At 45.7% G+C, this 12,043-nt stretch overlaps 1 protein-coding gene across 1 annotated transcript in view; it reads right to left on the reverse strand.

Annotated features, from left to right (window-relative positions):
- Positions 1-8,495, reverse strand: part of MRPS9 (mitochondrial ribosomal protein S9) — a 57,996-nt gene extending 49,501 nt beyond the window's left edge. Inside the window, exon 1 of the mRNA XM_058667453.1 lies at positions 8,325-8,495. Within this exon, the coding sequence (XP_058523436.1) occupies positions 8,325-8,459 (135 nt within the window). The 5' untranslated portion in view covers positions 8,460-8,495. The remainder of the gene's footprint in view (positions 1-8,324) is intronic.
- Positions 8,496-12,043: the final 3,548 nt, after the last annotated feature.

The following is a 12,043-nucleotide window of genomic DNA, read 5'->3' on the forward strand; positions in this document are numbered from 1 at the left end:
ATCTGTAGATGCTAACATAGAGAAAAGTCCAGTGATTTTGCAGCAGGCTGAATGTAGTCATTGAAAAAGAGGAATTCTAACTGCTCTGTTTCTCTGCTTAGGATCCTAAGGTGTGTGAATGGAGGCGGGGGGTCGGGGGGCTCTAACAATGCCTCCCTTGCTCAGATGCCTGGTTTGATTCTTCTGATCTACATGCAATAGGAAATGATTTACCCAGAAGAAACTGGACTGCTGTTACGATGGGGAAACAGATGCTAGGGTAAATAAACAAGAAAATTCGTTAAGCAGGTAGGCAAAACTCACCATTTATATTCATTCCACAAACTGTTACAAACTAACAGACTCAACACATTTACCAAAGAAATCTATGAATCTTATTGATTTTGATTGCAGGAAACTTTATAAAGTGAGTGTTAGGACAATCAGGGAAATTTGAACATGGAATAGGTAACAGATTATTTTAAGAAATTAAAATATTTGGGGCCTGTGTTGTGGCACAAAAGTTTAAGCCACTGCCCACTGACTGTTCCATATCCAATCCAGTGTTCCTTCAAATGTTCCCTGGAAAGCTCCAGAGGCAAAGTTCTTGGGCCCCTCCATCCATATGTGAGACCTGAAAGAAGCTCCTGGTTTCCAGTTTTAATCTACTCCAGCTCCATCCACTGTAGCCATTTGGGAAAACAAACACAAAAAAACAGTGGACAGAAGATCTCTCTTTTTCCATATAACTGCCTTTTAAACAAATAAACTTAAAAAAGATGTGTGTGTGGGGGGGGGGGCAGCGTGATAGCATAGCAGCTAAAGTCCTAGCCTTGAACATGCTGGGATCCATATCGGCACAAGTTCTAATCCTGCCAACTTGCTTCCCATCCAGCTCCCTGCTTGCAACCTGGGAGAGCAGTAGATGACAGCCCAAAGCCTTGGGACCCTGAACCCGCATGGGAGACCTGGAAGAGGCTCTGGGCTCCATGCTTTGGATTGGCTCAGCTCCAGCCACTGCGGCCACTGGGGGAGTGAACTATCAGACGGAAGATCTTTCTCTCTGTATATCTGCCTTTCCAATAAAAATAAATAAATCAAGAAGAAGAAGAAGAGGAAGAAGAAGAAGTCCATACCAGGCCACTACATACACTGATGGAAATATGAGCCCAGTCTGGGGACTGGTTCAGGTAGGGGGTTCTTACAGGACTCCCAGGCCATTGTATCTGCTGGTGCACTTGGTAGCCAGGACTGAGAGCAGGCCAGTCCAGGTTGCTGCATCTGCCAGTGTGTGCAGAGGCTGGGCCAGCCTGCTGTACTCACCGGCTCACACAACAGCCAGTACTAGGGATGGGACTGGAAGGATCCCAACTAGGTCGATGCATCTGCTTTTAAGAGCTTGGGTGCAAGAGTGGGAAGGATCAGGTCACAGAACCCACTGGCTAGTATGAGAACTAGGTCTGAGGGGAGGCAAGGCTGGGTTGGGGGCAAGCTGGGCCAGGCCACTGCAAGAGATGGGCCTGGGGAGGGTTGAGTAGCCAGGAATGAGTGCCTTGAGTCTCATGCACGCTTTAGACCAACAGGTTGATCTCGGGGAACATTCCACAGTTGTGCAGTCTGACCTAGGAGCAGTATGTTGCAAGATTGGGCCACTTCCATTGCTGACTCCCATGCAAGACTGAAAAACCTATCCAGTTGCCCATGAGAGACAAGCAGCTGGTTCCAGTAATCTAACACAAGATCTCAAGTATCTCTTCAAAGAATGGAAAGAAAAGCAAGCTGAAAAACATCATGTCAAGTGTCACAGCAAGCACCTAAGTCTGTGGACACTGAGGCAGATACAGAAAAACGGAGAGTCAACAGAACTACCATTCAACTGCCCCCTTCTGTGACAATATCACCCACCTACCATTCAAGTAACACTCCTAGGACATTCTTTCCACTACCCTCCCCACCCCCACCGCCAACGAGGACACAGGGGCAAAGGCAAAAACCTTTTTCTCACCCATTTCCTCCCCTTACCCTCTCTCCTGGTCAATGGCCCACATGGGCCTGCGGTTTCCTTACTTCTGTAATGAACATTAAAAAAAACTGAATGAAGTTAAGAAAAAAAGAGATTAAGACACAGAAACGATTGCTTACTAACCTCTAAAGAGATGCCTATTTTGCACCACTAAGTAAAACAACAGAATGCCTGGTATGGCATTGAATGGGTGGTGAAAACAGGAGAGATGAAACAAGATTGGCAACATGTTAACAACCGTTGAAGCTGCTTGGCAGATACACGGACTTACTATATTCTATTTCCCTGTGTGCTTGAAATTGTTTCAAAGAAAATTCTAAAAAATAAACTATTTGACAAACCTATTTAAGAAATCTGAGCAACTATAGTTGTGTATCACATGACATCATCATTAATGCCAAATACATATAAGAGTGGTGTCCTAAGATTATGATAAAGATGAAAATTCTCATCACTTGGAGGCATAGCCATCCTAACACTGAAGCTCGAATGCATTACTCACACATTTGTGTGATGCTGACATAAAAACGTGCTGCCAGTCATAATAAATGTGAAACACATAAAATATGTATAATGCAAAATACTTGATAGATGGGCCTGGCACAATGGTTCAGTGGCTAAATTCTCGCCTTGTGCATACCAAGATCCCACATGGGTGCCAGCGCATGTATTGACTGCTCCATTTTTCATCCAGCTCCCTGCTTGTGGCCTGAGAACGCAGCAGAGGAGGGCCCAAAGACCCTGCACCTGCGTGGGAGACCGGGAAGAAGCTCCTGGCTCCTCGCTTTAGATTGGCCAGGCTCCGGCTGTTGTGATCACTTGGAGAATAAATCAGAGAATGAAAGATATTTCTCTCTCTTGTTTTCTCTGTACATTTGCCTTAACAATAAAAATAGATAAATTAAAAAAAAACCTTGATACTGATAACAAATAACTGTTACTGGCTTACTACATTTTCATTATTTAAACCATACTAATTTTTTTTTAGATTTATTTATTTTTATTGCAAAGTCAGATATGCAGAGAGGAGGAGAGACAGAGAGGAAGATCTTCCATCTGATGATTCATTCCCCAAGTTACTGCAACGGCCAGTGCTGCGCCGGTCCAAAGCCTGGAGCCAGGAACTTCCTCCAGGTCTCCCATGTGGGTGCAGGGTCCCAAAGCTTTGGGCCATCCTCGACTACTTTCCCAGACCACAAGCAGGGAGCTGGGTGTGAAGTGGAGCTGCTGGGATTAGAAGCGGTGCCCACATGGGATTCCGGCGTGTTCAAGGTGAGGAGTTTAACCACTAGGCTACCGTGCTGGGCCCTAAAGTATACTATTTTTTACCAAAAGATACACAAATAAACTGTAAGATGGCCTTAAGCAGGTCCTGCAGGAGATAGCCCAGCAGAAGAGTGACATTGCCCTTGAAGACCGCCCAGTGGGACAAGATGTGGAGGCAGGAGACAGGGAAGCTAATGATCCTGACCTCCTACGGACCTATGCTGGGGTGTGTGTGTGTGTGTGTGTCTCAGCTTTTAACATAAGCATTTAAAAGGCAAATTTTTTAAAATGGAATAACAAATTTAAACATAAGTCACATATAAAGCCTGGGAGTGTTAACAGGCTATGCCACAAATTTGTACAAGTATTCTACGAGTCACACACTGTACCCTTGCTATTAAAGCATGCATGACTACAATAGGTTAGGCTATGTACCGAACTGGTCTCAACAACTAACCTGTTTATTTCCTTAACTTATTTGAAAGAGAAAGAGCTCCCTTATACAGGCCCACTCCTCAAACGCTTCCAGACAGGGCCGGGGGAGGCTGAAGCTGGAAGCAGGAACTTCCTGCTGGAAGCAGTACCACAAGCTCAACCTGGGTTACCACCTGAGTAGCCAGGCCCTTAGCACTCTCCAGGGACGGTCCAGAGCCAGCTGAAGCCCCGGATGCCTGCTGTGGCCACAGTGTACTCAGTTTACCACATGAAGCAGGACTTGGATGTTCACTGAAACATTCACGTGACCCTTGGCGATCCCAGTTACAAAGCATTTTTCTTTTTCCTGGCACCGAACTTGTATGCCTTAAATATTAATGTTTCTTTATTTCTACCTCTAACAACAATAGTTATATTTTGCTTGGAGGGGCCTAAGTTTCAAAAGCAAAATCACTAACACCCTATGTCTATCTTTTATTGTCCCCTCAATTTTGAGTCATAATCTATTAACTATGAAATATCTTGAGGTTACAAACAACTTGAAAGGAGTGATAATACCAGGGCTGTGGCATAGCTGGTAAAGTCACCACAGGCAGGGTTACCATCCCTGACGGGCACAGGATCGGGTCCTGGCTATTTCACTTCCAATCCAACTCCCTGCTAATGCGCCTGGGAAAGCAGGGGAGGATGCCCCAAGCACTTGGGCCCAGGCACCCATGTGGGAAAAGCTCCTTGTTCGTGGCTTGGGCTGGACACTGATGCATCCGTTTAGGGACCAAACCACTCCAGCCCTCCTCCCTTCTCTCTGTAACATGGACTTTGCATATCAATCTTATAATATGCATGTTGCGTATTAATGCCTCAATATACCTACAATATCTGAGTGTCTCAGATTTCAGGTAAAGATAAGCTTAGTGAATGGCCACTTTCCATCTTCTGGCTTTGATACTGTCTGGTAATTGTTTATCTGATAATAAATTGTTTACTTCACAGTGTTTGGCTCAAGTGCTGCGTAACATTTGGTACTTGGAGGCAAAGACTTTTGAGATCCACCATAACATGAAAATTAAGCAAACAGCCATTGTAGTGAATAAAGTCACCATGTCAGACATCAGCATCCAATATAAGCATCAGTTTGTGTCCAGGAGGCTCCATTTCCCATCCAGCTCCCTGCTTGTGGCCTGAGAAAACAGTGAAGGGTGACCCAAAGCCTTGGGACCCTGCATTCATGTGGGAGACCCCAAAGAAGCTCCTGGCTCCTGGCTTCAGATCAGCTCAGCTCCAGCCATGTGGCTATTTAGGCAGTGAGCCAATGGATGGAAAACCTCACTTCTCTCTCTCTCTCTCTCTCTCTCTCTCTCTCCTTCTCTCTGTAAATCTGTGTTTCCAATAAAAACAAATATATTTTTAAAAATCACTATCCATCTTATTGCAATAATAAATAAATAAATAAACAAAATGAGTATGGAGGAAATCACACATCAATGATGAGATGTGAATTACTATAATCTTCTTGAAAGCCATATGAAGATTTCTATTAAAATTCAGGGTATCTGCATCTTTGTAGCAGTAATTTCACAAGTGAAAATCTCTGTGACAGGAATAAAAACATCAGTTGCTAAAAACAGGACCAGACCACTTACTGCAATACTCTTCAAGGGAACAAATTTAAACAAAGCAAATGTTTATCAATTGTTACATAAATTAATAAATGCATGCCACAGTATATTGGGCAAGCTAACAATGCTTCAGATAACACACTAAATGACTCGAAAGCATTTCTACAATATAGGTAAGTTAGAAGAGCAAAAAGTAGGTGTGATCTAATGTGGTCCCATTTTACAAAAACGGATTTGAAAAGCAGAGAGAGGAAGAGAGCGAGCGTACACAATGCAATGGTTCATTCTCCAAATGCTTGGAGAGCTCAAACTTGGGCTGCGCTGAGAACCAGGAGCCCAGAAATTCAACTCAAAACTTGCACATGCTGGCAGGAACCCAAGCAGTCAAGCCATCCACGACAGAAGTCTCCCATGTTCTAGGTCAGCAGGAAGCTTGAGTCAGGAATAAACTAGAACATCCTGATGTGGGATGCAGGGGCATCTAAACCTTACACACCCTTGGCTTGTCCGTTTGAAGGTATGCATATTCATGTGGGTTTGCACAAGATAATACGTGGAAAGGCCATGAAGGTTCAATACTAGACTTGGAGGTTCCAGGAATGAATGGATGAAGTGTCAACAATAAAAACATTCTGTGTGCTGCACTCCCTTTCACATAACTACATGTATGCAAAAAAAGATACACTCAAAGAGATGTACAATTAAAAAATAAAAAAAAATACACACAGAAAAAAACGTGGGGCTAGCCTTGTGACCCAGCCTTGGGATGTAGCAGGTTAAAGCATCACGTTGCAATGTCAGTCTCCCAGACCTGCGCACTAGTTCTATTCCCACCTATTCTCCCAATCCAGCCCCCTGCTAATGTGCCCAGGAAGGCAGCGCATTATGGCCCAAGTGCTCGGATCCCTGCCTCCACACGGAAGACCTGCCCGGAGCTGCATGCTCCTGGCTCCCGCCTGGGTTTGGCCTGACTGTTTGCAGTCATTTGAGGAGTAGAGTACAATGGACAGACAAGATCTTTCTCTCTGTGTCTCCCTGCCAATCTATCTTTCAAGTAAAGAAATAAAAACTTCCAAGGCATTTGCCAACCCAAACCGCAAAATGTCTAATAGAAAAGATTGGAAGGATTAGTTGATTCAAGTTAAAATATTAAAGAAAGTGCGCTAAAAGCCACAGTAACTCAGGGGCAGGCTTCTGGCCAAATGGGAGTGTCTATGTTTGAGTCTTGCTCTACCTGAGTCCTGTTGTGGGGTGCGAGCGAGATCACACCACACATATCTAAGGTTTATTAAGGAGTCTTTATTAACCAAGCTTGGTGATAACAGAGCACACTAGAAACAGCAAATCACAAGTCCATATGGCAATCCAACCAATCATAATCCAACCAGACATAATCCCAAGAGGAACAAATGATCATCATCCTTAAGTCCATCCGTTAAGCCGAAGACCTATGTCCCAGCTTCCCCAACAACGTAAGTTATCCTAAGAGACATGCAACGAATAACCTGGACACACTTACAAAGCTGCAGACATTCACCGTTCCCTGGCTTCTCTGCCTACATTACACTACTGGTAAGTCTCACCTCTCCTGAAACTCCTGACAGCACACAAACCAGAAATAACATTGCTATATCCATTGTCCCACCTAAGCAGTACACAGGGGATTACCTGTCCTGGGTCAGCCAAGAGTGGAGATGCCAGAGTAACCGAAACACCTGACCAGAAAGAGAGTGAGAGCCCCCTCTTCACGGGCCTTTTAAAGGGGCTTGTGAGGGGAGTGGTTAAACAATGCAATACTATCCCCTCTCGGGTGACAGGTGAGTCACAGGTGGGCAGGAGCGAATACCTAAGTGTTGTGGGTTAAGGAGTTGATTAGCGCTCTTTGGGGATGGGCAGGAACAGGAACTGGGCTTGTAGCTAAAAAGACTAATTGGACTCATCTGCGTACAACCTCCTGGCTAAATTAGGACGTGGGGGTTAGAGTATACAAGGAGAGGTGAAGGAGCAATAAAGCCAGACTTCGCAGAGACTTCCACCATCGCTGGCTGCACTCCGTAACAGGTCCCACCTCCAGCACCAGATGCTGGCTCAAACAGCTATTTCGCTGCTAACGCGGATCACCTAGACTTTGTTCTGGGCACAGGTCTGGTCCCAGCCAAAGACATCTGGGCAATAAGACAAGGCGTGGGAGCTCTGACTCCACATCTTCAAATAAGAAATAACAATAATTTTTCAGTATGCTTTTCAAAATTTGGTATCTTAGTGCTGTGCAATAGTAAGCAGTGGTCATCACTCCCCCTTCCTTCAAACAGTCTCCTTTTTTCCATGACACAGCTATAGCTTGGCCACATATTTGGGGTAACTCATTCACAACCTCTTGGGAACTTCGACTCCATTTCTCCCCTATTCCTCATCCAGGACACTCTGCTAGGTGATCCAAGTCAGTCCCAGAGGCGCAAACACCTTATACAAGGTAACCAAGAGTGCTGTCAATTCTCTCGAGACCTCCTGTTGATGAAGATCTTACAGATGCCCTAGAACAATTATATCCCCCAAGTTAACACAATTCTTCGCTTCTCAGATCCTGTGCTGCTCCTGAGAGCTCGGGTCAGGGAACCGGCATCCTCAACCAACCAACCGTGAAGGCAGCGACGTGGCTCGCCACTCCCCTTAGGACGAAGGCAAGTGGGCAAACTTGCAGAGCACAGAAGTGGCCCAGACGCACGGCGCCTTGTCAAACAGTCGGTGTTCAGGCGTGGTTTGCACGCGGCACGGACCCCACACCACATCCAGGAGTGACCCTCGCTCGGCAGCCGGGCAGAACCACAGCCCGCCAGGTTTCGTCTGCAACCAACTTCTTCTTAGGACCCTGCGCCAAAACCAGAAGCAAATGCTGCAGTGACAGCTGCAAGCCAGCACCCACCTACACGCCAGGGTCCCGACCTAGGCACGCCAGACGCCGGCTTCCCCTCCCCGCACCACAAGGACCTTCCAGGCCTTACCTGGGGTCCAGCGCCTCTCTGGAACTCAGCGGCCGCAGTGTTCCAAATGCTTGGTCCGGGGGCGAGGCTAACCCGTCCCCCAGGAAGGACGCGGCACAAAACCGCCCTGCAGCAGGACACACAGGGAGCAGCCATGTTGGCCGAAGAAAACCCGCGAGGCGGGGGCGAGGGGCGGGGCCTGCGGGCCGCGCATGCGCGACCGAGTACCGCGAGGCTCCCGGAAGAAGCAGCTTGCAAGGACTTAGGAGGTCGTGTCGCTGATTGGTGCGTGGGACCCGCGGGGCGTGTCCGATCCGCCCCAGGCCGGCGCCCTCGGCTTACAGGATGGAGACGGCTTTCCTGCAACCAAGGGGTGCGTGTGGGGCGTGCTCAGCTGGCCACAGCCGCCTCTGTCACTGTTCTCAGACCTGCACGCTCCGTTCCCGCTTGCCTGCCTTCCCGAAGTTCTAACTTTGCATCCAGGACCCAGGTTAAGAGCCTCCTCCAGCACCTGCCAGACCGCATGGGTCCCCAGTGAGCTGCGAGTACATCGCAGCAGGTGTGACTCCCAGGATACTTCCTCGAAACCCAGATTACATGATGGTAGACCACCTTTAAATGGCTTTCCAAGCACTTAATTTGAAGAATCCGTAAGATTTTTAAACATACAGAAACTCTGAGATTTCACAGAGTTGTCAAACAACTACATGCCTTCTATCAAGATCACATTAGAAAGATAAAAATGGGATAATTGCACAATACAGAATAGTCTCTTAAATAGGCTGCATTTAATGATGAATTCACTTCGTTCTCTTTTATTACTAAGATCTTTATTTTTATTTGAAAGGCAGAGTTAACAGCTCAAAGGAGAATATTCCCCCCACTGGTCGGTTCACTCCTCAAACGTGGTAACGACTGGAGTGGTGCTGAACAGATACCAGGAGCACGGAGTTGTGGGTGCAGTGGACAGCATGTGGACAGCAGACCAGACATGACAGCTAGCTCATCTAGGCCAGCAGGGGGCGTCAAGTGCCTGTCAGAGGGTGGGAAGCAGAACAGGTTGGACCACTCTCCTGGCCAAGCTTTGCAGCAAGGGACTGGCCTGTGGCTGCACTGGGGTGGACCTGATCAGCCAGTAGATCTTGGAAAGACTTTTTTCAACCCTGGTACAACAAAGTGGACAATGTCTCAGAACTACCAAAACCGCTCAAGTAGTATCTTCAGAATCCTGTTCCCCACCAAGGGGTTTTTACAGCACCAGCAACATCAAGTACTGATTGTAGTTGGACCTAAGTAGTGGCAACCTCAACTTTCCCCTCTGACACAGGAGAAAAAACACTGAAACATTTATCTCACCCACTTTCCTCCACATCATGGCCCTCTCCACCCTAATCAGTGATCCACATGGGTAGGTGTCCCTCTCAACTGTAGAATCGATATTAAGAATTAATTTAAAAATTTAAAATGACTATAAATTTTAAAAAGTTCTACTGAGGTCTTTAGAGTAAATTCTAATCCTAATCTAACAGTAGTCTCTGTTTACAAAGGAAATTAGGAACAGATACACAGAAGGAACAATGTAGAGACCCAGTGAGAAGGTGGCCATGGACAACCTAAGGGACTTCCGAGCTGCAACAAGTCAGGACAGAGGCTTGGAACGGAGTCTTTCTCCCAGTCCCCAGGAGAAATCACCCTTGCTGGTATCTTGTCCTTGGATTTGCAGTCTCTAGAAAATGATAAATGCCAGTTTCTCTGATTTAAACCACCCCAGCACTTCATTAGAGCTCTCAGGAATGCATGTAACGGATTAGTGTGAAAATACCCACCTCATTCTGAAATTTGTTTCTTCAAGCAATATCCTCGCTCCTCCCACAAACCCTTGGGATAGCTTGGGTGTTGCATCCTCAGCTTTACAGAGAGACCCATGTGTTGGGGCACTGGAATCTCTTATTCAAGTCTGTGTGAGTGTGTCATCCTGGACCTGTATCCTCCAACGGAAACTTTGTGTCGCTGCCACCTCTGTCCATCTCTTAGCCGCCACCCCTTGAGAGACCCTGATCTGGAACATGGATCTCTGGCTCTTGGAACACACGAACTGTGAGATAATTAATACTGTTCTAAGCCAGCAGAAAGCGGGGTAATTTGTCACAATTTAGTACATAACTCATGCACCTGGGGATGTATTAGAAATGCAAATTATTGGGTGACAATCAGAATCTGCTATATATGGGTGTGAAGTCCGACATATAAAGTTCTCCAAAGGATTCAAGATTGTTGCTTCAATATTTCTACAGTTTGTTATTTAGTAGTAGATCAGTTTCCACTGCATCTAACTCACTGGCAACACCTTTTTCCATTTTGTTCATTTGACACATCCCTACCTTGCTACTCTTGTGAGTAGACGAATGAGCTTTATCATTTTAAGGGTGTACCATTCAGTGGCGCTAAGTACAGTCTCTCTGCTGAGCAGCCATCACCACCATCAGCCTCCAGAACCTTCTCATCTTCCAGACTGAAACTTTGTGTCCATTAAGCACTAGCTCCTCATTCCTCTCACCCAGTCTCTCACGACCACCATTGTGATTCCTGCTTCGATTTTTATTTAGCTGAAGCCAGAGCAAGAAAGGGAGATTAAACAGTTCATTAGTTTACTCCACAGATGTTGGCAGCAGCTGGGGCTAAAGCAAGTCCAAGCCAGGAATCCAGGTTTTCGGAAACTTCACCTGCTGCTTCCCTGGAATGCCAGCGTCAGGGCAAGAGCATAACCAATGCACCGTGCTTACCCCATTCTCTTTCTCTATTCCAGATAACCTCATAAAACTGGAATCATATAGTGTTTGTTCCAGAATTTTCTTCCCTTTAAAGACTGAATTCCCTTGCTTGCACCACATTCTGTTTGCGCTTTCATTCATGGACAAAGTTAGGCTCTTGCACCTTTGTCTGTCGTGCACATTGCTGCTAAGAATATGTGCGTACACATGTCTGTTCTAGTTCCTGTTTTCAATTCTTTTTTTTAAAAGATGCATTTGTTTTTAATCCAAAGTCAGCTATACAGAGAGGAAGATCTTCCATCCATTGATTCACTCCCCAAGCAGCCACAACGGCCGGAGCTGTGCTGATCTGAAGCCAGGAGCCAGGAACCTCCTCTGGGTCTCCCACATGGGTGCAGGGTCCCATCCTCAACTGCTTTCCCAGACCGTAAGCAGGGAGCTGGATGGGAATCAGGGACACCAGAATTAGAACAGGTGCCTTTATGGAATCCCAATGCGTTCAAGTAAGGGCTTTAGCTGCTAGGCTATTGCGCCAGACCCCTGTTTTCAGTTCTTAAGAGTGTATATATAGAAATGAAATTGCAGAATTTTTCTTTTTAGTGTGACCTGATATTTTTTTACTTAATCCCCACAAGAGGATAACTTGATTGATACTGGAATTACAAGTTGAAAATTCCCTAATTATCTGGAATGCTCTAAGATAAATAAACCATATGTGTGGAGTTGTAGAGTAAGAAAACAAGTGATGTAAATTGTGCTCAAAATAGAATTTGCTTATGACAGGTATTTTTTTAGCATATAGAGACAGACTTTATGCTAGTTTTAAAATGGGGCTTGGGTTGACCTACAAGTTAACCTGTCCTGCCAGAATATATATATATATATATATATATTTACCATGTTCATATAATTTTAATCAACAACCGATAGAGCAAATATTGCCTTTGTTTTTTTTCACTGTGTTCAGTG

This window comes from Ochotona princeps, chromosome 8 (genome assembly GCF_030435755.1).
Source record: "Ochotona princeps isolate mOchPri1 chromosome 8, mOchPri1.hap1, whole genome shotgun sequence".
NCBI classification, from domain to species: domain Eukaryota; kingdom Metazoa; phylum Chordata; class Mammalia; order Lagomorpha; family Ochotonidae; genus Ochotona; species Ochotona princeps.